The sequence below is a fragment of the Rhinopithecus roxellana genome, chromosome 19 (genome assembly GCF_007565055.1).
Source record: "Rhinopithecus roxellana isolate Shanxi Qingling chromosome 19, ASM756505v1, whole genome shotgun sequence".
NCBI lineage: Eukaryota > Metazoa > Chordata > Mammalia > Primates > Cercopithecidae > Rhinopithecus > Rhinopithecus roxellana.
In genome coordinates, this window is record NC_044567.1 from 62917405 (window position 1) to 62943830 (window position 26426).

The 26426-nt window shown below is 49.9% G+C and overlaps 1 protein-coding gene across 6 annotated transcripts; it reads left to right on the top strand.

Annotated features, from left to right (window-relative positions):
* On the top strand, window positions 1-26078 carry TEN1 (TEN1 subunit of CST complex). Of its 6 annotated transcripts, XM_030924001.1 has the most exons (6): window positions 156-294; window positions 5154-5309; window positions 8165-8299; window positions 10633-10730; window positions 16704-16861; window positions 25636-26078. In XM_030924001.1, the coding sequence occupies exons 4-6, from the start codon at window positions 10639-10641 to the stop codon at window positions 25755-25757; spliced, it is 372 nt and encodes a 123-aa protein (XP_030779861.1). In that variant the 5' UTR covers window positions 156-294; window positions 5154-5309; window positions 8165-8299; window positions 10633-10638; the 3' UTR covers window positions 25758-26078. The 6 variants fall into 6 exon arrangements, with proteins under 6 accessions (XP_010385853.1, XP_030779861.1, XP_030779863.1 ...); XM_030924003.1 differs by lacking the exon at window positions 8165-8299; XM_030924002.1 differs by lacking the exon at window positions 5154-5309.
* Window positions 26079-26426: the final 348 nt, after the last annotated feature.

Consider the following 26426-nt stretch of genomic DNA (forward strand, 5'->3'; position numbering starts at 1 on the left):
GCCCCTTCTTTCTCCGCGGCCCTTCGGCGCGTGAGTGACAACGGCCCAGACAGAGGGGGCGATGTCCGCGGCGTGACTGGGGCCGGTCGCGGGGCAGACGAATCCCCTGCTCCTGGCCAGGGGAGGCTCCCGAGCGGATCCTCGGGAAAGGGGCTCCAAAGGTCAAGAAATTGCCCGGCGGGGAGTTCGGGGAGAGGGAAAGTAAAGCACTTTTTGTATCCCGCCCCCTCTCTCGTCACGTGACCACGCGAGGCGGAAAGAGGCAATCCGAGGACCTGGCGACGCCCAGAACAGGTTGGCTGGGGCCTTGGGAAGGGGCGGTACAACGAGGCTGAGGAGGGACTGCGTCTGCGCTTGCCGCCCCCTCCCCCCCGCCCGCCTCCGCCCCGCTTCCGGGTCTGTGTCTCTAGGCCTCTCTAAAATGAGAGTGGTCGGGGAAACTCAAGAACTTGGAGCGGGAGACGGGCTTTGCGGAATTGCTAGGGAGGGTCATTTGCGCTTTTGCCAAATCCACCCGGATTGGAGGAGAATGGGACGGGAACCAAAATCTCTTTGGGGAGAGGCTCTAGTTACCTTTTGTTAAAATAATGGCGTCTTTACTGGCAGAGGCGTGGGCTCCGGGGCTCTGGGTGTGGGATTGTGAGCGTTGCCCGCTGTTTAAGGGGTGGACGCGGACTTAGAATGAGGCTGAGCGGGCAGTGCTGCTCTAAGCCCTCTGTCTGGGAAACCAGACATTTTTCTCCCCCAACCTCGCAGTTACTAGAGGTCTTGGAATCCAGACTTATTTGCTTTCGCCATTATCATCATCAAAGTGGGAAATGCACACTTAAATACTGTTAAAACCTAGTGTAGGGCCGGGTGCGGTGGCTCACGCCTGGAATCCCAGCACTTTAGGAGGACGAGGCGGGCGTATCACTTGAGCCCGGGAGTTGAAGACCAGCCTGGGCAACACGGCAAAACCCCATCTCTACAAAAAATACCAAAAAATTAGCTTGGTGTAGTGGCATGCGCGTGTAGTCCCAGCTCCTCTGAAGGCTGAGATGGGATGGTAGCTTGCGCACCGGAGGTGGAGGTTGCAGTGAGCCAAGATTGTGACATTGCACTCCATCCTGGACAACATAGTGAGACCCTATCTCTACAGGAAAAAAAAAAACAGTTCTGCCCAGTGGGATTGTGGACAAGGGAGATTCACGGATTTGTTGAATCATCTGTAGTCACTTTTTTTTTTTTGAGACGGAGTCTCGCTATGTTGCCCAGGCTGCAGTGTGGTGGTATGATCTCAGCTCATTGCACCCTCCACCCCCTGGGTTCAAGCGATTCTCCTATTTCAGCCTCCCAAGTAGCTGGGATTACAGGGGCTTGCCGCCACACCCAGCTCATTTTTGTATTTTTAGTAGAGACAGATTTTGCCATGTTGGCCAGGCTGGTCTCGAATTCCTGACCTCAGTTTATCCATCTGCCTCGGCCTCCCAAAGCACTGGGATTACAGGCATGAGCCGCCGCACCTAGCCTGTCTGTAGTCTGTGTAATACTATGACTTTGGTTTTCTCAGAAGTAAAACTACAGGCCGGGCGCGGTGGCTCAAGCCTGTAATCCTAGCACTTTGGGAGGCCGAGACGGGTGGATCACACGGTCAGGAGATCGAGACCATCCTGGCTAACACGGTGAAAGCCCATCTGTACTAAAAAAAAAAACACAAAAAAAACCAGCCAGGTGAGGTGGCGGGCGCCTGTAGTCCTAGCTACTCGGGAGGCTGAGGCAGGAGAATGGCGTAAACCCGGGAGGCGGAGCTTGCAGTGAGCTGAGATCCGGCCACTGCACTCCAGCCTGGGCGACAGAGCAAGACTCCGTCTCAAAAAAAAAAAAAAAGTAAAACTACAAAGATGCATAACATTCATCATTTGAATAACAGAACTATAATACACACTCTTAACCACTAGGACCTCAGGATCCTCATTTGTCTTATTAAGGTGCTGATCTCAGGCCCCTTCAACAGTAGGGAGGGTGTCTATTCTCTGTACCTGGCACAGTGCCTGCCCCACTAAAGGTGCTCAGGAAATCTTTGTGGCCTGAACAAATGGCTACTTGACAGCTGACCTTCTAGGTCTAGTATTCTAGGAAACCAATTGCTCTTAATGTAATGATAGTGGGTGTACTCAGCATTGAATAGAAAAGACTTAGATGAGCTAAATTTGGTTTTATTTTGAAATAATTTCAAATTTACACGAGAATTACAAGACTAGAACAAAGAACTTTTCTTCTGTGACTTTAACACTTTTTTTTTTTTGAGATGATGTCTTCCTCTGTCACCCAGGCTGGAGTGCAGTAGCATGATCTCAGCTCACTGCAACCTCCGCCTCCTGCATTCAAATGATTCTCATGCCTCAGCCTCCCAAGTAGCTGACACTACAGGAATGCGCTACCACACCTGGCTAATTTTTGTGTCTTTATTAGAGGCAGGGTTTCACCATGTTGACCAGGCTGGTCTCAAACTCCTGGCCTCATGTGATCCGCTTGCCTCAGCCTCCCGAAGTGCGGAGATTACAGGCATGAGCCACCGCGCCTGGCTGACTGACATTAACACTTTTGAAGTGTATAAGCCCGTTGTTTTGTAGTGTTGGGTCTCAGAAAACAATACCCCAAAATGAAGGCCTCAGAAGCAACCCACAAAGCAAGTTTTTTTTTTTACCTTCTGCCCTCCTCTCCCTCAGGCCCATTCTCCCCCAAGGCTAGCCAGAGATGTTAGAATCCTCTTCCCCAAGGCAGGTCATAGAAAACAGAGTCCTTTACCCCCAAAGCCAGCCATAAAACCCTAAATATAGGCTGAGTGCGGTGGCTCACGCCTATAATCCTGGCACTTTGGGAGGCCAAGGCAGGTGGATCACGAGGTCAGGAGATCAAGATCATCCCGGTTAACACAGTGAAACCCCATCTCTACTAAAAATACAAAAAAAAATTAGCTGGGCGAGGTGGCACTTGCCTGTAGTCCCAGCTATTCAGGAGACTGAGGCAGGAGAACCGCTTGAACCCGGGAGGCAGAGGTTGCAGTGAGCCGAGATTGCACCACTGCTTTCCAGCCTGGGCAACAGAGTGAGACTCCATCTCAAAAAACAAAAAACAAAACAAACAAACAAGAAACCTAAATATATTACTCTTAACTTTCCCTCCATCTTTTGGTATAAAAACTGGCCAGAAAGAAATTATCTGACCTACCTTGTTTGACTGTAGGCCATAAGACCCCATTCCAGAGAGGGTCCTGCCCCACACCCAGAAGGAAGGAATGCCTGCTCCGAGAAGCCAAGAAGAATCTAGACAGGCCTTGCTGGGCCTCCCCACTCAGTCTATCAGCATTAGATCATACCTTTCCCCTGTATCTTTGGGTCTTCCTTCTGAAGGCTCCCACATGTACATGTTACATAAATTTGTATACCTTTTTGACTATTACTCTGTCTTTTGCAAGTTGATTTTTTGCCGCGAAACTTCAGAGGGCCGCTTAGCCCCTGCAGTAGAATGTCGCTTAATTCAGATTTGTCTGATATTTCTTCATGATTAGATTCAGATGATGCATTTTTGGCAGGAATACCACACAAGTGATTAATAGGAGAAAAAGCATACACATGTATTTGATCATAGTTTTGCTTTGTTTTGTTTTGTTTGAGACAAAACTCTGTCACCCAGACTGGAATGCAGTGGCTCAACCATAGTTCACTGCAGCCTCAAACTCTTAGGCTCAAGCATTGATCATAGTTTTATTTACTTATTTATTTGTTTATTTTTTCAGGCAGAGTCTCGCTCTGTCGCCTAGGCTGGAGTGCAGTGGCATGATCTCGGCTCACTGCAGCCTCTGCTTCTCGGGTTCAAGCAATTCTCCTGCCTTAGCCTTCCTTGTAGCTGGGATTACAGGCGTCCGCCATCATGCCTGGCTAATTTTTGTATTTTTAGTAGAGACAGTGTGTCACCATGTTGGCCAGGCTAGTCTCGAACTCCTGACCTCAAGTGATCTGCCTGCCTTGGCTCAAAAAAAAAAAAAAAAGAGACCGGGTGAGGTGGCTCATGCCTATAATCCCAACACTCTGGGAGGCCGAAGTGGGTGGATCACCTGAAGTGAGGAGTTCATGACCAGCCTGGTCAACATGGTGAAACCCCGTCTCTACTAAAAATACAAAAATTAGCCGGGCATGTTGGCACGCACCTGTAGTCCCAGCTACTCAGGAGGCTGAGGCAGGAGAATCGCTTGAACCTGGGAGGTGGTGGTTACAGTGACCCTGAGAACCTGCCACTGCACTCCAGCGTGGCAGACAGAGTGAGACTCCATCTCAAAAAGAAAGAAAAGGCCGGGCGCGGTGGCTCAAGCCTGTAATCCCAGCACTTTGGGAGGCCGAGACGGGCGGATCACGAGGTCAGGAGATTGAGACCATCCTGGCTAACACGGTGAAACCTCGTCTCTACTAAAAAATACAAAAAACTAGCCGAGCGAGGTGGCGGGCGCCTGTAGCCCCAGCTACTGGGGAGGCTGAGGCAGGAGAATGGCTTAAACCCGGGAGGCGGAGCTTGCAGTGAGCTGAGATCCGGCCACTGCACTCCAGCCTGGGCGACAGAGCGAGACTCTGTCTCAAAAAAAAAAAAGAAAGAAAGAAAAAAGTATAATCAGGCCGGTCGCGGTGGCTCAAGCCTGTAATCCCAGCACTTTGAGAAGCAGAGACTGGCAGATCACGAGGTCAGGAGATCAGACCATCCTGGCTAACACGGTGAAACCCCGTCTCTACTAAAAAAAAAAAAAAAACTAGCCGGGCGAGGTGGCGGGCGCCTGTAGTCCCAAGTACTCGGGAGGCTGAGGCGGAAGAATGGCGTAAACCGAAGAGGCGGAGCTTGCAGTGAGCTGAGATCTGGCCACTGCACTCCAGCCCGGGCGACAGAGCGAGACTCCGTCTCAAAAAAAAAAAAAAAAGTATAATCATTATACCAGCAAACTCCTCCCTCGGTGAGAGTTGCATAGCCACCCCAGCATCCTCCCCTCCTCCCCACCCCTTTTTCCCCAGATCCACCAGAAAAATAGGAACATGTAGTAGGGACACTCCTTTAGTGCCCTCATGTTAGTGAGCACACACTCGTGTACACCAGCCCTTCGTAATTTTTATCTCCCTCTGTTTTAGACAACGAATGTTTTCATAGCCTGTGCCACTTCTATAACCACCTGATGAGTTCCTGCAGCACAAACAAAATCAGCTCATGGAGAACATGGCGTTACAGTCAAGAAAGAGTTTAACTGACACAAGGCTGGCCACACCACGTGGGAGTTGGTATTATTGGTCAGTCTCCTGGAAGGCTCAGAGATTAGAGGTCATTTAAATGTAGTTTCAGGAAAGGGGTGGTGGCAGCTAGGCAATGGTGCTTGCTGCTGATTGGTTGGGGGTGCAACCTTAGGGGTGTGGCAAATGGTCCTCCTGCAGGCTGAGTCACCTCTGCGGGGGGGGGGCCGCAGGAGTGGTTGGTGGGGTCCATGTGGAGTTGGTGGTGTCAGACATGCAAAAAACCTGAAAAGATATCTCCAAAGGCCAATCTTAGGTTCTGCAATAGTGATGTTATCTGCAGGAGTAACTGGGGAAGTTGCCTAGCTTGTGACCTCTGGAATAATGGCTGGCAATCTTCGCAGAATTTGGGCTTCTCTGTGCTCCTAGCCTGGTGGTTTCTCATTAGCTTTACAAAAGTGGCTGCGTTTTAGGGAAGGGCTATTTTCATTTAAACTATAAACTAAATGTCTCCCAAAGTTAGCTTGGCCCAAACCCAGGAATAATTAAGGGCAGCTTAGCAGCCAAAGGCAAGAGAGGAATTGGCTAGATCAGATCTCCCCCTCTCCCCTGCTGCCCTAATTCTCTCACTGATACAATTTTTGCAAAGGACATCTTACTTCTCTATCAAACTATGACTCTGAGGAGATCTTTTTGCTCATTGTTGGACATTATGGGCTGTATAGTGTGTTCCTTGTTCTGAAGAAATAATGGTCGGCTTTCCAAATCTATGCACTGTCTCTTGCTCTGCTTTTTCATTTTTTTTTTAATTTAATTTTGCTTTTGTGAGCGTCACCCAGGCTAGAGTGCAATGGTGCAATCATAGTTCGCTGCAGCCTCGACCTTGCAGGCTCAAGCGATCCTCCTAATCTCATCCTCCCAAGTAGTTGGGATTATAGGCATGTACCACCATACCCGGCTAATTTTTATATTTTTAGTAGAGACGAGGTTGCCCACAAACTCCTGAGCTCAAGTGATCTGCCCTCCTCGGCCTCCTCAAGTGCTGGGATTACAGGCATGAGCCGCTGCACCTGGCCTTGTTCTAATTGTTTTGAAGCATTTGTAGCTTCCAGCAGGTAAGCAAAGCGCAGGCCAGAGTCACTGTTCCTATCAAGGAACAGAGTTCCGTGGTACTGCCCCAGGGCTGCCAGCATGAGTCTCACTTGCCAGCGATGATCAGGACCTTCCACGACGTGATCTGCACCATAACCACAGGCAGTCTCTGTCTCTTTTGCTGACAAACAGAACAGTTCTTCCTGGCACTATGTGCCTGAGAGGGTTCAAGAGGAACGTGTTGATGAAGAAAGTCAAATGCGGCAAGGCTTGGTGGCTTACGCCTGTAATCCCAGCACTTTGGGAGTCCAAGGTGGGTAGATCACCTGAGGTCAAGAGTTCGAAACCAGCCTGACCAACAGGGTGAAACCCTGTCTCTACTAAAAAAAATTCCAAAAATTAGCCGGGCATGGTGGCAGGCGCCTGTAGTTCAACTACTCGTGAGGCTGAGGCAGGAGAATCTCTTGAACCTGGGAGGCGGAGGTTGCAGTGAGCCAAAATTGCACCACTGAACTCCTGCATTATAGAGCAAGACTCTGTCTCAAAAACAAAAACAAAAAAATTAGCTGGGTGTGGTGGTAGGTGCAGCTACTTGGCAGGCTGAGGCAGGAAAATTGCTTGAACCCCGGAGGCAGGGGTTGCAGTGAGCCGAGATCATGCTGAGATGGAGTTGTTCCCTTGACTCCCTTGGTTCCCTGGTTGGGAACTGGAGTGACTCGTTTCACTCAGCCTGCCACTGGCCATTCCTCAAGAGAGGGAGCATGGGAGCAAGCAAGTGCAGGAACAGGAGGGAACAAACCAGCCCATCGCTCGTCTCTGGCGGGAGCAGGCTCTGTGCAGAGCCCGCAGCAGCATCCAAGCCTGTGCCTCTCAGCACCCGGGTTCTTGTCTGGCATCCAGGAAGAATCAGGTCACACGAACAGATTGAAGGGTAGTGTATGCTGAGGATTTTATTGGGTGATAACTCTTAGAGGGATGGGAGTTGGAAAGGGGATGGTATGGGAAGAAGGTGATCCTTCCCTGAAGTTGCACTGTTTGAAGTTAGCTGCTTCTGTCTGTAGCCTCTGACTCAGTTGCTGCTTCTCTGCTCACTGCTCAGCAGCTTGTATCCCCGACCATCAGCCCCGGGGAGAGGCCCCATAAATATGGGGTCATATCTATGATGGGACACCAGCCCTACCAGGCAGGCAACAGAGCAAGACTCTGTCTCAAAAAAAAGTAAAAAAGAAAAAAAATGGGCCGGGTGTGGTGGCTCATGCCTGTAATCCCAGCACTTTGGGAGGCCGAAGCGGGTGGATCACGAGGTCAGGAGATCGAGACCATCCTGGCTACCATGGTGAAACCCCGTCTCTACTAAAAATACAAAAACATTAGCCAGGCATGGTGGTGGGCACCTGTAGTCTCAGCTACTCAGGAGGCTAAGGCAGGAGAATGGTGTGAACCCGGGAGGCAGAGCTTGCAGTGAGCCGAGATAACGCCACTGCACTCCAGGCTGGGCGACAGAGTGAGACTCCATCTCAAAATAAATAAATAAATAGTTGAAGGTGGCCAGATGTGGTGGTACGCACCTGTAGTCCCTTGGGAGACTGAGGCAAGGGGAATCACTTAAGTCCAGGAGTTTGAGGCTGCAGTGAGCTATGATCCCACTAATGCACTCCAGCCTTGGTGACAGAGTGAGACCTTGTACAGGCACATGCTGCATACACACATTTGGGTCAATGACAGAGCGCATATACACAGTGGCCCAAAAGATTATATGACACCCTATTTTTTACTATTTACCATTTTTTACCATTTTCTCTCCTATGTTTGCTTATGTTCAGATATACAGATACCATTGTGCTACAGTTGCCTCCAGTGTTCTGTACAGCCACACATGGTGCAGGTTGATAGCCTGCGAACAATAGGCTCCACCATATGGCACCAGGGCTGCAGTAGGCTGTGCCATCTAGGTTTGTGTAAGTACACAGTGATGTTCACACAATGATGAAATCACCTAACTGCATTTCTGAGAACATATCTCTGTTATCGTTTGAATGCATGTCTATAATTGTAACAGAGATCATATAGCCCACAAAGCTGAAAAATGTACCATGTACTCATTTCTAAACCCCTGTTTTATGGGATTGGAAGGAATGGGTTACATAGAGATTGGAGTGGAACAGTACTTCTCCACATAGCTTTTTATTTTATTTTATTTTATTTTATTTTATTTTATTTATTTTATTTTATTTTAGACTGAGTCTCTCCCTGTTGCCCAGGCTGGAGTACAGTGGTGTGAGCTCAGCTCACTGCAACCTCTGCCTCCCGGGTTCAAGCGATTCTCATGCCTTAGCCTCCCAAGTAGCTGGGATCACAGGTGCTGCCATCATGCCCGGCCTAATTTTGTATTTTTAGTAGAGATGGAATTTCGCCATGTTGGCCAGACTGGTCTCAAACTCCTGATCTCAGGTGATCTGCCCACCTTGGCCTCCCAAAGTGATGGGATTACAGGCGTGAACCACTGTGCACGGACTTTTTATTTTTTTAGAGACAGAGCCTCCCTCTGTCGTCCAGGCTGGAGTTCTGTGATGTTCTCATAGCTCACTGCAGCCTCGAACTCCTGGGCTCCAGCTATCCTCCCACCTCAGCCACCCGAGTAGCTGGTACTACATGTGTTTCTAGCCTGCCACATTTTTTTCTTTTTTGTAAAGTCAGGCTGTTGCTTTGTTCTCAGGCTGGTCCTGAACTCCTGGCCTCAAGCAGTCCTCCCACCTTGGCCTCCCAAAGCACTGAGATTACAGGTGCGAGCCACCATTCTGGGCCACATATAGCTTTTTAATTTTGTTTGTTTGTTCGTTTGAGACGGAGTTTCACTCTTGTTGCCCAGGCTGGAGTGCAATGGCGCAATCTCGGCTCACCGCAACCTCTGCCTCCCAGGTTCAAGCAATTCTCCTGCCTCACCCTCCCTAGTAGCTGGGTGTGCCACCACACCCCACTAATTTTGTGTTTTTAGTAGAGTCGGGGTTTCTCCATGTTGGTCAGGCTAGTCTCAAACTCCTGACCTCAGGTGATCCGCCCTCCTCGGTCTCCCGAAGTGCTGGGATTACAGGCATGAGCCACTGCGCCCAGCAGCTTTTAAAATATTGTTTTAGTTTATTATTATTTTGAGACAGGGTCTTACTCTGTTGACCAGGCTAGAGTGTAGTGGTGTGATCATAGCTCACTGCAGTTTCAACCTCCTGTGGTGAAGTGATGCTCCTGCCTCAGCCTCCTAAATTGCTGGGACTACAGGTGAGAGACACCACACCTGTCTAATTTTTGTATTTTTTTTGTAGTGATGGGGTGTTGCCATGTTGCCCAGGCTGGTCCCGAATTCTAGTCTCAAGGGATCCACCCGCCTTGGCCTCCGAAAGAGCTGGGATTACAGGCATGAGCCACTGTGCCTGGCCTCATGTTTTCATTTTTTCATAGAGATGAAGTCTCATTATGTTGTCAGGGCTGGTCTGTTTGTTTGGTTTTGGTTGTTTTGCTTTGTTTTTTGAGATGGAATCTTGCTCTTGTTGCCCAGGCTGGAGTGCAATGGCATGATCTCGGCTCACTGAAACTTCTGCCTCCTGGGTTCAAGCGATTCTCTTGCCTCAGCCCCCCAAGTCCTGGGATTACAGGCAAACGCCACCATGCCCGGCTAATTTTGTATTTTTAGTAGAGACGGGGTTTCTCCATGTTGCTCAGGCTAGTCTTGATCTCCCGGCCTCAGGTGATCCACCCACCTCAGCCTCCCAAAGTGCTGGGATTACAGGCGTGAGACACCGCGCCCGGCCATGGTTTTTGTTTGTTTTTAATACATGAATGCATGTGATATCAATTATTTATTTATTTATGTATTTTTGAGACGGCATCTTGCTCTATCACCCAGGCTGGGGTGCAGTGGCACGATTTCGTCTCACTGCAACCTCCACCTCCTGGGTTCAAGCAATTCTCCTGCTCCAGCCTCCTGAGTAACTGGGATTACAGGCGCACGCCACCAGCTAATTTTTGTGTTTTTAGTAGAGACGGGGTTTCACCATGTTGGTCAGGCTGGTCTCAAACTCTTGACCTCGTGATCCACCTGCCTCGGCCTCCCAAAGTGCTGGGATTATAGGCATGAGCCACCGTGCCTGGCAAAAATTTTTTTTTTTAATTTTAAAACACTGCCCACTGGAATTAGTCTTCAAGATGCTGTTGGTCTCATATATCTGCTAATGTCTGTTTTGTAGTCCATTTGATTTATCAGGAAACTTCAAAATCCATCTCAACTGTTTGGTTATAGGAGCCCATGATGCTGCCCAAACCTGGGACCTATTACTTCCCCTGGGAGGCCAGTGCAGGCCAAGTTCCTGATGGGGGCACACTGAGAACATTCGGCAGGTGAGAATGGTTTTTTTTAATTTTTTTCACTGTTAAGGGTGATGGTTAAATGTCTTTCTCTCCCCCCCCCAAAAAAATAGTTAGGGCTGGGCGCGGTGGCTCATGCCTGTAATTCCAGCACTTTGGGAGGCCGAGGTGGGTGAATCACCTGAGGTTGGGAGTTTGAGACCAGTCTGACGAACATGGAGAAACCGTGTCTCTACTAAAAATACAAAATTAGCCTGGCATGGTGGCGTGTGCCTATAATCCCAGCTACTCGAGAGGCTGAGGCAGGAGAATTGCTTGAACCTGGGAGGTGGAGGATGCAGCGAGCTGAGATTGTGCTATTGCACTCCAGCTTGGGCAACAAGAACAAAACTCCATTTCAAAAATAAAAAATAAAAATGAATACATATACACATATATATATATATATATATATACACGGAAAAAATTAATATTCACTGTAAAAAGTGTAGATAGTCCATAAAGGTGTAGAGAGGAAGGAAAAGTCACCCATAATCTCATTGCCCAGACAACCACTGTTAACCTTTGGTGATTATCTTGATGTGCTCTTCCATGTGTATGTGTTTGTATATGTGGGTGGGTATAGAGACACCCGATATACATATATACGTATATACTTTTTCAGTTATTTATCAGTTATATATTGCTGTGTAACAAATTACCCACACACACAATTTTAGTTTTTCATAGAAACAGGGTCTCCCTATATTCTCAAGGCTAGTGTCAAACTCCTGGGCTCAAGTGATCCTCCTGACTCAGCCTCCCAAAGTGCTGTGCTCAGCCATTGTGCTCGGCCTCCCCCAAATTTAAAATAATTATTGTCTCATAGTTACTATGGGTCAGGAATTTGAGAGTGGTTTGGATCTGGCTCAGGGTCGCTCATGGGAGTGGCATCCAGATGTTGGCTAGGGCTGCAGTTATCTGGAGGCTTGACTGGGGCCAGGACCTCTACTTCCAAGGTGGCTTGTTCACGTTTGGCAAAGTAGTGCTGGCTCTTGGCAAGATAACTCAGTTCCTGACAATGTGGATTTCTCTGTAGTTCTGTGTGAGGGTCCTGATAACACAGCAGTTTCTGCCAGAAGCAGTGACCAAGAGAAAGAGCAGGGTGAAAACCACAATGTCTTTCATGACTTAGCTTCCAAAGTCAGTCTCCATCATTTCTGCAGTATCCTACTGATTACACAGGTCAGCCTTACTCAGCATCGTAGAGGATGCACAAGGATGTAAATATAAGGGGGTGAGAATCACAGGGGACCATCTTAGAGACGTGTGTACATACATAGAGAAGTATTTTAACCTAGGTCAGGTGTGGTGGCTCACGCCTGTAATCCCAGCACTTTGGGAGGCTGAGGCAGGCGGATCACCTGAGGTCAGGAGTTTGAGAAGAGCCTGGCCAAAATGGCGAAACCCCGTCTCTACTAAAAATGCAAAAATTAGCCGGGCTTGGTGGTGGGTGCCTATAATCCCAACTACTCAGGAGGCTGAGGCAGGAGAATCGCTTGAACCCAGGAGGTGGAGGTTGCACTGAGCTGAGATTGCACTACTGCACTCCAGCCTGGGGGACAGGGTGAGACTCTGTCTTGAAAAAAAAAAAAAGAGAAAGTAGTATTTTAACCTAGGCCGGGTGTGGTAGTTCACGCCTGTAATCCCAACACTTTGGGAGGCCAAAGTGGGCAGATCACCTGAGGTCAGAAGTTCAAAACCAGCCTGGCCAACGTGGTGAAACCCTGTCTCTACAAAAAATACCAAAATTAGCCAGGCGTGGTGGCAGGCGCCTGTAATCCCAGCTATTTGGGAGGCTGAAGCAGAAGAATTGCTTGAACCCAAGAGGCAGAGGTGGCAGTGAGCCAAGATCACGTTCCAGCCTGGGTGACAAGAGTAAAATTCAGTCTCAAAAAAGAAAAGTATTTTAACCTAGTTAAAGGCTGGGTGTGGAGGCTAACATCTGTGATCCTAGCACTTTGGGAGGCTGAGGTAGGAGGACTGGTTGAGTCCAGGAGTTTGAGACAAGCCTGGGCAACATGGTGAAACCCTGTCTCTACAAAATATACAAAAAAATTAGCCAGGCATGGCAGTGTGCACCTGTAGCCTCAGCTACTGGGGAGGCTGAGGTGGGAGGATCACCTGAACCTGGGAGGTCTAGGTTGCAGTGAGCCAAGATTGCACCACTGCACTCCATCCTGGATGACAGAGTGAGATCCTACCTCAAAAAAAAAAAGAAAAAAAAGAAGAAAGCAGTGTTTTAACCTAGATGAGATCCTATTGTATTACTGTACTGTAGCATTTGTTTACTTAGCTGTGTATGGTAGACCTAGTTCCATGTCAGACATGTAGAGCTCCATCATCATTTTGAATAGTCCCATTTTGTTTCACTGTGGTGATATTGCATCATTTACTTAGCCAAACCCTTTTTTTTTTTTTTTTTTTTTTGAGACGGAGTCTTACTCTGTCGCCCAGGCTGGAGTGCAGTGGCGTGATCTCGGCTCACTGCAACCTCTGCCTCCTGGGTTCAAGCAATTCTCCTGCCTCAGCCTCCTGAGTAGCTGGTATTACAGGCACCTGCCACCATACCTGGCTAATTTTTTTAAATTTTTTAGTAGAAATGGTATTTCACCATCTTGGCCAGGCTGGTCTTGAACTCCTGACCTCGTAATCCACCCGCCTCGGCCCCCCAAAGTGCTGGGATTATAGGCATGAGCCACCGCGCCCAGCCTACTTAGCCAATACTTTATTGATTTTCTTTTTTTTTTTTTTTTGAGACAGAGTCTCGCTCTGTTGCCCAGGCTTGAGTGCAGTGGCAGGATCTTGGCTCACTGCACGCTCCGCCTCCCGGGTTCACACCATTCTCCTGCCTCAGCCTCCCGAGTAGCTGGGACTACAGGCGCCCGCCACCACACCTGGCTAAATTTTTTTTGTATTTTTATTTTTTTTTAGTAGAGACTGGGTTTCACCATATTGGCCAGGATGGTCTCCATCTCCTGACCTCATGATCCGCCCACCTCGGCTTCCCAAAGTACTGTGATTACAGGTGTGAGCCGCTGTACCCAGCCTTTTTTTTTTTTTTTTTTATTGAGATGGAGTCTTGCTCTGTTGCCAGGCTGGAGTACAGTTGCTCAAGCTTGGCTCACTGCAACCTCTAACTCCCTGGTTCAAGCCATTCTCCTGTCTCAGCCTCCCAAGCGATTCTCCTGTCTCAGCCTCCCAAGCGATTCTCCTGTTTCAGCCTCCCAAGTAGCTGGGATTACAGGCTTGCACCACCACACCCAGCTAATTTTTGGTTTTTTGTTTATTTTTATTTTTTGAGAGGAGTCTCGCTCTGTCACCCAGGCTGGAATGTGCAGTGGCGTGATCTTGGCTCACTACAACTTCTGCCTCCTGGGTTCAAGCGATTCTCCTGTCTCAGCCTCCCAAATAGCTGGGATTACAGACGCGCACCACCACACTCAGCTAATTTTTGTTTTGTTTTGTTTTGTTTTTTTTGAGACGGAGTCTCGCTCTGTCACCCAGGCTGGAGTGCAGTGGCTGGATCCCAGCTCACTGCAAGCTCTGCCTCCCGGGTTCACGCCATTCTCCTGCCTCAGCCTCCCGAGTAGCTGGGACTACAGGCGCCCGCCACCTTGCCCGGCTAGTTTTTTGTATTTTTTAGTAGAGACGGGGTTTCACCGTGTTAGCCAGGATGGTCTCGATCTCCTGACCTTGTGATCCGCCCGTCTCGGCCTCCCAAAGTGCTGGGATTACAGGCTTGAGCCACTGCGCCCGGCCATTTTTGTATTTTTTTAAGTAGAGATGGGATTTCATCATGTTGGCCAGGATGGTCTCCATCTCTTGACCTTGTGATCTGCCCGCCTCAGCCTCCCAAAGTGCTGGCATTACAGGCGTGAGCCACCGTGCCTGGCTTTATTGATTTTCAATAAAGACATCAAGGTAATTCAGTAGGGAAAGGACAGTCCTTTCAACAAGTGGAGCTACTAGATATTGACACTGTGTCGCCCAGGCTGAAGTACAAGTGGCATGATCATGGCTTACAGCAGCCTTGACCCCTCAACCTCCCGAGTAGCTGAGACCACAGGCGCGCACCACCGTATCTGGCTAATTAAAAAAAAAAAAAATTTTAGAGATGGCGTCTTGGTCTGTTGCCCAGGCTGATCTCTAATGCCTGGGCTCAAGCAATCCTCTTGCCTCGGCCTCCCAAGTGCTAGGATTACAGATGTGAGTTACCATGCCCAACATATATATATATACTTTTTTTTTTTTTTTTTTTTTTGAGATGGAGTCTTGCTCTGTTGCCCAGACTGGAGTGCAGTGGTATGATCTCAGCTCACTGCAGCCTCTGCCTCCTGGGCTCCAGTGATCCTCCCATCTTGGTGATCCTCCCAAGTATCTGGGACCACACCATACTTGGCTAATTTTTTATATTTTTAGTAGAGACAGGGTTTCAACATGTTGCCCAGGTTGGTCTTGAACTCTTGGACTCAAGCGATCCACCTGCCTTGGCCTCCCAAAGTGCTGGAATTACCAGCATGAGCCACTACGCCCAGCTAGATATTAATATGGTAGGGGAAAACATCTTGATCTCTACTTCACAACATGCAAAAAAAAATTTACACTGTGTCATAGATTACAAGCTAAAACTGCAATGTCTCAAGAAAACAGGAAAATATCTTTACAACCTTGAGTAGGCAAATTTTGTTTTGTTTTGTTTTGTTTTTTTTATAGCGTTTATAGCCCATATTGAAAAAGAAAAGATGGCCAGGCACAGTGGCTCATGAGTGTAATCCCAGCACTTTGGGAGGCTGAGGCAGGTGGATCGCTTGAGCCCAGGAGTTTGAGACCAGCGTGGACAACATAGCAAAACCCCATCTGTACAAAAAGTTAAAAAATTAGCCAGGTGTAGGCCAGGCGCAGTGGCTCATGCCTGTAATCCCAGCACTTTGGGAGGCCGAGGCGGGCGGATCACAAGGTCAGGAGATCGAGACCATCCTGGCTAACATGGTGAAACCCCATCTCTGCTAAAAATAGAAAAAAATTAGCCGGGCGTGGTGGCAGGCACCTGTAGTCCCAGCTACTCGGGAGGCTGAGACAGGAGAATGGCATGAACCTAGGAGGCGGAGCTTGCAGTGAGCTGAGATAGTGCCACTGCACTCCAGCCTGGGCAACAGAGCGAGACTCCATCTCAAAAAAAAAAAATTAGCCAGGTGTGGTGGCAAGTACCTATAGTCCCAGCTACTCAGGAGGCTGAGATGGGAGGATTGCTTGAGCAGCCTGGAAGGTCAAGGCTGCAGCCTGGGATACAGAAAAAAAAAGAAAGTAAGAAAAGAAAAAAAAGATTTCTTAGACAAGACATAGAAAGCAAAAGTCATAAAAGAAAAAAAAAGGTCGGGTGTGGTGGCTCACGCCTGTAATCCCAGTACTTTGGGAGGCTGAGGTGGGTGGATCACTAGAGGTCAGGAGTTGGATACCAGCCTGGACAACATGGTAAAACCCCTTCCCTACTGAAAATACAAAAATTAGCCAGGCCTGGTGGCAGGCACCTGTAACCCCAGCTACTCAAGAGGCTGAGGCACAAGAATTGCTTGAACCCAGGAGGTGGAGGTTGCAGTGAGCCAAGGTTGCACGACTGCACTCCAGCCTGGGCAACAGAGCAAGACTCCATCTCAAAAAAAAAAAAAAAAGAAAAAAATGAATAAACAATGAATAAACTGATCATCAACAAAATTAAAAGCTTCTGCTTATCAAAATATGACATTAAGAAAATTAAAGGCAAGGGGATGAAAATTAAAAGGAATTCCTTCGCATTCTACAATGTAGACTGAAAAATTTTTTTCTGGTTTGTTGTTGCAATTTGCATTTCTCTGATGAGGCTGAGGCTGAACACTTTTCTATAGATTTCTTGGCCGTGCAAACCTTTTGCACGTGGTGGTGATTCTACATATGGATGGAAATTATTGCATTTCCTCTGCCTTCCAGGTTGTGCCTCTATGACATGATCCAGTCCAGAGTAACACTGATGGCTCAGCACGGATCCGATCAACACCAGGTTCTTGTCTGTACCAAGTTGGTGGAGCCCTTCCACGCCCAGGTGGGCTCCCTGTACATTGTCCTCGGGGAGCTCCAGCATCAGCAGGGTGAGCTGCGGCCTCACACCCCTTTTCTCCTCCTGGGGCCTGAGCTGGGGCAGTCTTTGGGGCAGTCAGTGAGGAATGGGCTCGTGACCCGACAGCAGTGTCTCATCGGGGTTAATGTTTCTTCCAAATCGGCCCACAAGTTCAAGGACTCTTGAGGATTCAATTCAGAGTGGACTGGCCACATGGTGCCAACTCAAAGACAGGGTGGCAGGTCAGGAGTTCGAGACCAGCCTAGCCAACATGGCGAAACCCCGTCCCTACTAAAAGTACAAAACTTAGCTGGGCATGGTGGCATATGCCTGTAGTCCCAGCTACTCAGGAGACTGAGGCAGGAGAATCACTTGAACCAGGGAGGTAGAGGTTGCAGTGAGCCAAGATCGTTGCACTGCACTCCAGCCTGGATGACAGAGTGAGACTCCATCTCAAAAAAAAGAGACAGGTACAGTGAAGAGATGGTCCCCCATGGGGAAGTGAAGAGAGAGAAACCACTAATTTCTCAAGGCCTAACGCACCAGGTCTGAGGTGAGGCAGTTTGCTTAGATCTTTTTTAATTTGTCTGTCAGCTCTTAATCTGAGTCTTAAAAAAAAATTTTTTTAATTTTTTTGAGACAAGATGTCTCTCTGTCACCCAGGCTGGAGTGCAGTGGTATGATCACAGCTCACTGCAACCTCTACCTCCTAGACTCATGAGGTTCCCACCTCAGCCTCCTGATTAGCTGGGACCACAGGCATGCACCACCACACTCGGCTACTTTTTAAATTTTCTGTAGAGACAAGGTGTCATTATCTTGGGATGAGGGATCTGCCTGCGTTGGCCTCCCAAAATGCTGGGATTACAGGCATGCAGCACCAAACCCAGCCTTACTTCTGATTCCTTTTTTTTTTTTTTTTGAGACAGAGTCTCGCTCTGTTGCTCAGGCTGGAGTACAGAGGTGCGATCTCCGCTCACTGCAAGCTCCGCCTCCTAGGTTCATGGCATTCTCCTGCCTTAGCCTCCTGAGTAGCTGGGACTACAGCCGCCCGCCACCACAGCCGACTAATTTTTTGTTTTTTTAGTAGAGACGGTGTTTCACAGTGTTAGCCAGGATGGTCTCTCGATCTCCTGACCTCCGTGATCCGCCCACCTCAGCCTCCCAAAGTGTTGGGATTACAGGCGTGAGCCACCGTTTTTTTTTTTTAGACAGTGCCTTGCTCTGTCACCAGACTGGAGTACAGTGGTGCAATCTCAGCCCCCTGCAACCTCCAACTCCCTGGATCAAGTGATTCTGCTGTCTCAGCCTCCCAAGTAGCCCTGCCTGCTTCTGATTCTTATTGCTGTTTTTTTTTTTTTTTTTTTCTTGAGACAGAGTCTTGGTCTGCTGTCCAGGCTGAGTTCAGTGGCTTGATCTTGGCACCAGGCCCTATTCTGCCATTTCTGTATGGATTGCCTGTAGTGGAAACCAAATGGTTGATGAAGGAAAGTTCTTTTTTTTTGAGATGGAGTGTCACTCTCTTGCCAGGCTGGAGTGTAGTGGCATGATCTCAGCTCACTGCAACCTCTACCTCCCGGGTTCAAGCGATTCTCCTGCCTCAACCTCCTGAGTAGCTGGGACTACAGGTGTGTGCCACCATGCCCGGCTAATTTTTGTAATTTTAGTAGAGACGGGGTTTCACCATGTTGGCCAGGATGGTCTCAATCTCTTGACCTTGTGATCTGCCCAACTCAGCCTCCCAAAGTGCTGGGATTACAGGTGTGAGCCACCGCGCCCGGCCTGGAAAGTTCTTTAGAGAAGAGTCACAGCGAATGAACGCAGGAGAAATATGTAAATTCAAAGTCATCACTTTAAAAGCCCTGACAAAATAAAAAATCCAGGCAACAGTCCTCACTAGTGGTCAAAATCATTAGTAAACATTTTGATGGGATCATTGTGATGGAGGGACCCGCTGGCAGTGCCTGGGCCAGTCTGATCAATGTCACCATGATAAAAATCAGAAGGGCAGGCCGGGCGCGGTGGCTCAAGCCTGTAATCCCAGCACTTTGGGATCAAAGTGCTGATCCGGCCGAGACGGGCGGATCACGAGGTCAGGAGATCGAGACCATCCTGGCTAACACGGTGAAACCCCGTCTCTACTAAAAAAATACAAAAAATTAGCCGGGCGAGATGGCGGGCGCCTGTAGTCCCAGCTACTCGGGAGGCTGAGGCGAGAGAATGGCGTAAACCCGGGCGGCGGAGCTTGCAGTGAGCTGAGATCCGGCCACTGCACTCCAGCCTGGGTGACAGAGCGAGACTCCGTCTCAAAAAAAAAAAAAAAAAAAAAAAAAAAAAAAAAAATCAGAAGGGCAGACATCATGTACCTCTGATGTGAGGTAAGAGGAAGACACATACCACCACCGCTGGTGGGTTCTCGCCAAAAAAATTGAACCTGAAGCTACTCAGGCCTCAGAGGAAGTAGCCTGTTACCAGGCACTGGCTAGTTTACTACTACTCTTATAACTTGCATCACAACCTGTTTTTTGTGTGTGTTTTTTTTTTCTTAAAACATTTTTGTCGCTGGGCGTGGTGGCTCACACTTGTAATCCCAGCACTTTGGGAGGCTGAGGCAGGAGGATCACCTGAGGTCAGGAGTACAAGACCAGCCTGACCAACGTGGAGAAACCCTGTCTCTACTAAAAATACAAAATTAGCTTGGCGTGGTGGTGTATGCCTGTAAACCCAGCTCCTTGGGAGGCTGAGGCAGGAGAATCACTTGAACCCGGGAGGTGGAGGTTCCTGTGAGCAGAAATCACGCCATTACACTCTAGCCTGGGCAACAAGAGCAAAACCCCGTTTCAAAAAAAAAAAAAAAATTTGCCTTGATTTTCTTTTTTTTTTTTGAGACGGAGTCTCACTCTCTCACTCTGTTGCCCAGGCTGGAGTGCAGTGGCACGATCTCAGCTCACAGCAACCTCCGCCTCCCGGGTTCAAGCGATTCTCCTGCCTCGGCCTCCTGAGTAGCTGAGATTACAGGCACCTGCCACTGCACCCAGCTAATTTTTGTATTTTTAGTAGAGACAGGGTTTCACCATCTTGGCCAGGCTGGTCTTGAGCTCCTGACCTCGTGATCCACCTTCCTTGGCTTCCCAAAGTGCTGGAATTACAAGCGTGAGCCACTGCGCCTGGCCTGTCTTGATTTTCTAAGTCATACATGCTCATTATTCACAGAGGGAACTGGGAGGAGAGCATCTGGGCTGACTGTGCTCTGTCTGCCCTGACCTCTGGCCTGGGCAGAGGGGGCACCCTGTGGCTGCTTTAAACCTCCCTGCGAAAGCCAAGTGTGGTGGCTCATGCCTGTAATGTCAGCACTTTGGGATGTCAAGGAAGGAGGATTGCTTGAGATCAGGAGTTCAAGACCAGCCTGGGCAACATAGTGAGACCCCATCTTTACAAAAATTAAAAAATTATCCAGGTGTGGTGGCACACGCTTGTCGTCCCAGTTACTTGAGAGGCTGAGGTGGCAGGATTGCTTGAGTCCAGGAGTTCAAGGTTACAGTGAGCTGATCTTGCACGACTGCACTCCAGCCTGAATGACAGAGTGAGACCCTGTTCAAAAAAAAAAAAAAAAGAAAAAAAAAATGCAGGTGTGGTGGCTCATACCTGTAATCCCAGCACTTTGAGAGGCTAGGAAGGGAGGCTCGCTTGAGCCCAGGAGTTCAAGATCAGCCTGGAAAATGTAGCAAGCGCCTGTCTCTGCAAAATAGTAATAAATAAATGGAAATAAAACAATAAACCTTCCTGTGCCAGGCCCAAAGTCCTGTGGGGACACAAAGGTTGATCAGGTGTGAATCCTGCCCTGTGGCCAGACTGACGGTTCTGAGGACAGGTGAGAGGTCACCTTTCGGAAATGTTTGCATAAGAGCTAGCTAAGAAGACCAACAGGCGAAGACATGCCGGGCTGCGATAAAACCCACAGACCTGACACCTGCTGGCGCCATCCAAAGGCCCGAGGGCCCCCTGTTCTCAAGCTAAGGTGTGGGGCACAGCCTTTCCCAGGCCTACTCCAGAGGCCCTCGGAGCATGCCCAGGCCAAAGGGCACTGGACCACAGCAAGCATCTACCCACAAGCCCTCACCATGCATCCTCTGCCTTCTGCTTTTCTCTCACCGCACCCCTGCACTTTGCTGTGAGAAACCTTCCTGTGTGGCTGGGCTCAGGGGCTCAGTAATCTAGCATGTTCAGAGGCTGAGGTGGGAGGATCACTTGAACCCAGGATTTTGAGACCAACTTGGGCGACACAGAGAGACTCCATCTCTACACAAATGAAAATATTAGCGGGGTGTGGTGGCTTGTGCTTGTAGTCCCAGCTACTTGGAAGCCTGAGGCAGGAGGATGGCTTGAGGCAGGAGTTCGATGCTGCAGTGAGCTATGATCATGCCACTGCACTCCAACCTGGGTGACAAAATGAGACCCTGTTTCTAAAGAAAAAGAAAAGAGGCTGGGCACAGTGGCTCATGCCTGTAATCCCAGAACTTTTGGGAGGCTGAGGCAGGTGGATTACTTGAGTCTAGCAGTTCAAGACCAGCCTGGACGGCCAGCCGCGGTGGCTCACACCTGTAATCGCAGCACTTGGGGAGGCCGAGGTGGGTGGATCACTTGAAGTCAGGAGTTTGAGACCGGCCTGACGAACATGGTGAAACCCTGTCTCTAAAAAAATGCAAAATTAGCTGAGCATGGTGACGCATGCCTATAATCCCAGCTACTCGGGAGGCTGAGGCAGGAGAATTGCTTGAAACTGGGAGGCAAAGGTTGCAGTGAGCTGAGATCACGCCATTGCACTCCAGCCTGGGCGACAAGAGCAAAACTCCATCTCAAAAAAATAATAATAATAATAATAACCAGCCTAGGTAACATGGTGAAACCCCGTCTCTACAAAAAATACAAAAATTAGCAGGGTGTGTTGTTGCACACAAGCCTATAGTCCCAGCTACTGGGGAGGCCGAGGTGGGAGAATCACTTGAGCCAGGGAGGCAGAGATTGCAGTGAGCTGAGACTGTACCACTGTACTCCAGCCTGGGGGACAGAGTGAGACCCTGTCAAAAAAAAAAAAAAAAGAAAGAAAAGAAAGAAAGAGAAAAGAGAAGAGAAAGGGAGGGAGGGAAACCTTCCTGTGTGTCCCCTGTGCGCCTCCCTCTTCGAGCATCCTTATGGCTCCGGGACTTGCCCAAACCATCCTCCCCAAACCACACACCCACAGAGTCTGGAGCAGGGCCCGAGTTTCCCCGGCTCCTCAGGTGTGTCAGCATCTCACATCCCTCCCTGTCTCCCTGCTGCCAACCAGTTCCACCAGCAAGCACCTCTGCCCCAATTCCACCTCCCACGCCTGCTGCCGCACCTTGGACTTGTTTTCCTGAAATTGCATGCCATCCGCTCTCCCTTCTGCTTCTGCTGCGTCCCTCTTGCCCTATCAGGACCTGTGGACTCGGGACTCCTGGACTTTCTTCCCCACCTCTCTTCCCTGCTGGGCCTCACTACCATTTCAGCCACTTTCCTGGCAGCTTCACTCCTGCCCTGAGACCCCAGCCTCCACCCTCCTGGTCCTGCCAACTGTTGAGTGCAGAAAGATCACAGAGCTCCAAGGATTCCAAGCTCAATGATTTCAGGGGCTCACTGAGGTTTCCCTGCTCTGTCTAGAAATCCTTCCTGTGTCCTGGCCACACCCGCCTCCCAGGCGCCACCACAGCTAGTCCAGAAATTCCCTTGCCTCATAAGAACTCACTTCCTCTCCTCCCCTGTCCCTCCCAGCTTATTGTTTTATGTCCCAGCTAGGATTGAGGCCACAGGCAGCCGTTCTTCCTCCTACAGTCAGACACTGAAATGGCCACCGTTAGCACCTTCCTCTAGTCTAAGAGGAAGCAGGGTCCCTCCTACCTAAGGGGTTACCACAGTTCTTCCCTCTCCACATATAAGGCGCTCAAGCCTCCTCTATATGGAAATAATAGTCTCAACGACAAGAAGTCATCATCTACACTAGAGTCCGACCTGCCTGCCCATGGTCTTCCCTCCCTTTGCAGACAAACCTAAAAGAATATCTGTGCTCCGTATAGCGCCTGCCTGTCCCCGGGCCTCACCCCACTGCATTCTGACTGCTTTTTTTTTTTTTTTTTTTTGAGACGGAGTCTCGCTCTGTCGCCCGGGCTGGAGTGCAGTGGCCGGATCTCAGCTCACTGCAAGCTCCGCCTCCCGGGTTCCCGCCATTCTCCTGCCTCAGCCTCCCGAGTAGCTGGGACTACAGGCGCCCACCACCTCGCCCGGCTAGTTTTTTGTATTTTTTAGTAGAGACGGGGTTTCACTGTGTTAGCCAGGATGGTCTCGATCTTCTGACCTCGTGATTCGCCCGTCTGGGCCTCCCAAAGCGCTGGGATTACAGGCTTGAGCCACCGCGCCCGGCCTCTGACTGCTTTTTATAACCCAGGCCCTTCTTTACTCCATCTACTTTATCTTTTTTTTTTTTTTTTTTTTTTTTGAGACAGAGTCTCACTCTGTCACCCAGGCTGGGAGTACAGTGGCGTGATCTCCGCTCACTGCAACCTCTGCTTCCCGGGTTCAAGTGGTTCTCCTGCCTCAGCCTCCCGAATAGCTGGGATTACAGGAGTGTGCCACCACACCCAGCTAATTTTTGTATTAATAGAGACAGGGTTTCACCTTGTTGGCCAGGCTGGTCTTCAGCTCCTGACCTCAGGTGATCTGCCCGCCTCAGCCTCCCAGAGTGCTGGGATTACAGACATGAGCCACTGCGCCTGTCCTTTTTTTTTTTTTTTTTTTTTGAGACAAGAGTCTTGCTCTGTTGCCCAGGCTGGAGTGCAGTGGTGCAATCTTGACTCACTGCAATATCCACCTCCCTGGTTCAAATGATTATCGTGCCTCAGTCTCCCAAGTAGTTGGGATTACAGGTGTGCGCCACCACGCCTGGGTAATTTTTGTGTTTTTAGTAGAGACAGGGTTTTGGCATGTTGGCCAGGCTGGTCTTGAACTCCTGGCCTCAAGTGATCCACCCGTCTTGCCCTCCCAAAGTGTTGGGATTATAGTGTTGGGAGCCACCGCACCTGGCCCCGATTCCTGTCTAACCTGTGCAGTCTCTGCTGCTCAGCACCAGGCTAACAGAAGCTGAGACACACAGGCAACCTCATGTTTCAAATGAGTTCATTGTCTAAGGGTAGCCTGTGTAGACAGCTGGAATCTAGGCAGGATGACACCCTGAATTCTGCCCTCAGGCTGTGCTATAAATGACCTAGACTAGAGGAAAGGACAGGCACAGCCTTTATCTCAAAACAGCATAAAAAGAAGACAGTGTAATAGCCTAGAACGTGGCATCTATTTATTTATTTTGAGAGGGAGTCTCACTCTGTCGCCCAGGCTGGAGTGCAGTGGCTTGATCTCAGCTCACTGCAACCTCTGCCTCCCAGGTTCAAGCGATTCTCCTGCCTCAGTCTCCTGAGTAGCTGGGTTTACAGGCGCCAGCCACCACGCCTGGCTAATTTTGGTATTTTTAGTAGAGGTGGGGTTTTGCCGTGTTGGCCAGGCTGGTCATGAACTCCTGACCTCAGGCGATCTGCCCGTCTCGGAAATCTATTTATTAAAATGCTCAGAGAGCAGAAAGAGCATGAGTGCAAAAATTTTTTTAACTTTTTTTTTCCCTTGCAAGCTATGACTGGAGAAAACAGAAAAAAAAAAGTTAGCTAGGCGCAGTGGCTCACACCTATAATTCTCGCATGTTGGGAGGCCGAGGCAGGCAGATCACTTGATCCCAGGAGTTTGAGACCAGCCTGGGCAACATGGCGAGACCCCATCTCTACAAGAAATACAAAAATTAGCCAGGTGTGGTGGTGTGTGCCTGTAATCCCAGCTCCTGAGGAAGATGAGATGATCACCTGAGCCTGGGAGGTGGAGGCTACACTGAGCCATGATTGACCCACTGCTCTCCAGCCCAAGTGACAGAGCAACACCCTGTCTCAAAAAACTAAATTTTTTTTTTTTAGGTGGAGTCTCACTGTCTCTCCCAGGCTGGAGTGCAGTGGTGTGATCTTGGCTCACTGCAACCTCCACCTCCTGGGTTCAAGCGATTCTCCTGCCTCAGCCTCCTGAGTAGCTGGGACTACAGGCATGCACCACTACATGTGGCTAATTTTTGTATTTTTAGTGGAGATGGGGTTTCGTCATGTTGGCCAGGCTGGTCTTAAACTCCTGACCTCAAGTGTTCCACATGCCTCGGCCTCCCAAAGTGCTAGGATTACAGGTGTGAGCCAGTTCATCTGGCAAAAGAAAGAAAAGGTTTAAAAAGTCTCTTATGGCAAATCCCAGATGTCTTTCCTGTTTGGTGCCACCTGAACATTGGCAAACCTTTCCATTATGGATCAGGTCACCATCGCATCTGCTAGAGCCCCTCGTCCACGGTGGGATGACCTGTTCCTATAAAGCCAAACTTACCAGAAGCTCAGTCCCTTGGATTTTTAAAATATGGGTGTCTCTTTTCCCCTGGTTTCTGATGACATTGCATCCCAAGGTGCCAAGGGGGCCTTTCCTCAGACCAGAGGGCTTTTCTGGTCACCTGCTAAGTTCCAGACACGGGCCTGCTGTGCATGGCAGGCCCGCAGTTCTAGGCCCAAGTACGCAATTGCCTTAGCCCCATATGCTGTTGTTATTGTCCACGCCGCTTGCTGCCAAAACCCAGGACTGAGCTGTTGAGGGAACAGCTGGAATGCACCTTGGAGGACATTATTCTGCTCAGTCACCGCTAGTGCCCTGGTGTTTGTCTTGCAGACGGAGGCTCCCTGGTGAAGGCGCGCGTGCTGACCTGCGTGGAGGGGATGAACCTGCCCTTGTTGGAACAAGCCATCCGGGAGCAGAGGCTGTACCAGCAGGAGCGGGGCGGCGGCCAGTAGGAAACAGCAGCCCAGCAACACCCCCACCTGCTTCCAAGACCAAACCCTCTGGAACTGCGGGAGCCCCAGAGAGTGCAGACGCCTCCCCAGCGACAGCCTTGTCTGGAGCCGAAAGCAGAGGGGCGGATGGTGAATCCAGCCCCTTCCTCTACTTTGGGATTAGCTCATCAATGAGAACCCAGAAAGCATGCCATAAATCCAACAGCCCCACCCTGGGAGACTGCAGGTGGCCGAGCTCGGGTGCCAGACCGGGCTTGGTGTGGGGCCATGGAGGGTTCCAGAAGGTCCTGGTGAATAAAGGCCCAAGGGGCGTGCCCTCGATGTGTGCTCGTGGTGCAGCGCCGGCGGGGGCCAGGAGGGGGAGCTGCAACCGGGGCTGTGGGCTGCAGCGTCTCAGGGCTTCTGGTGAATTCTGGGCCTGGGGCCTCAGGGGAGGGTGCCAGGGGCCCAGAGGCCGGGGTGGGGGGCCCAGGTCGGGGGCCCAGGATGCAGGGGTCTGCCCCTGGTCAGGCTCTGCCTTCCGAGGAGACTGAGCGTCGTCACACAGGCCGCGCCAGGCCGGGCCGAGCCGGGCTGAGGCCGTGGGCCCCTGACCGTGCAGCCTAGGGCAGGACTGTGACTTCAAGACCCTCCTGACCCCTGACCTCTGCCCCCAGTGGCCCTGGCCCC

Coding starts and splice junctions, on each gene's coding strand:
- TEN1 (XM_030924000.1), top strand. CDS start 6,553: ATGTGCCTGAGAGGGTTCAAGAGGAACGTGTTGATGAAGAAAGTCAAA. Junction 10,731..16,703: donor ACACTGAGAACATTCGGCAG/GTGAGAATGGTT, acceptor TCTGCCTTCCAG/GTTGTGCCTCTATGACATGA. Junction 16,862..25,635: donor GGAGCTCCAGCATCAGCAGG/GTGAGCTGCGGC, acceptor TTTGTCTTGCAG/ACGGAGGCTCCCTGGTGAAG.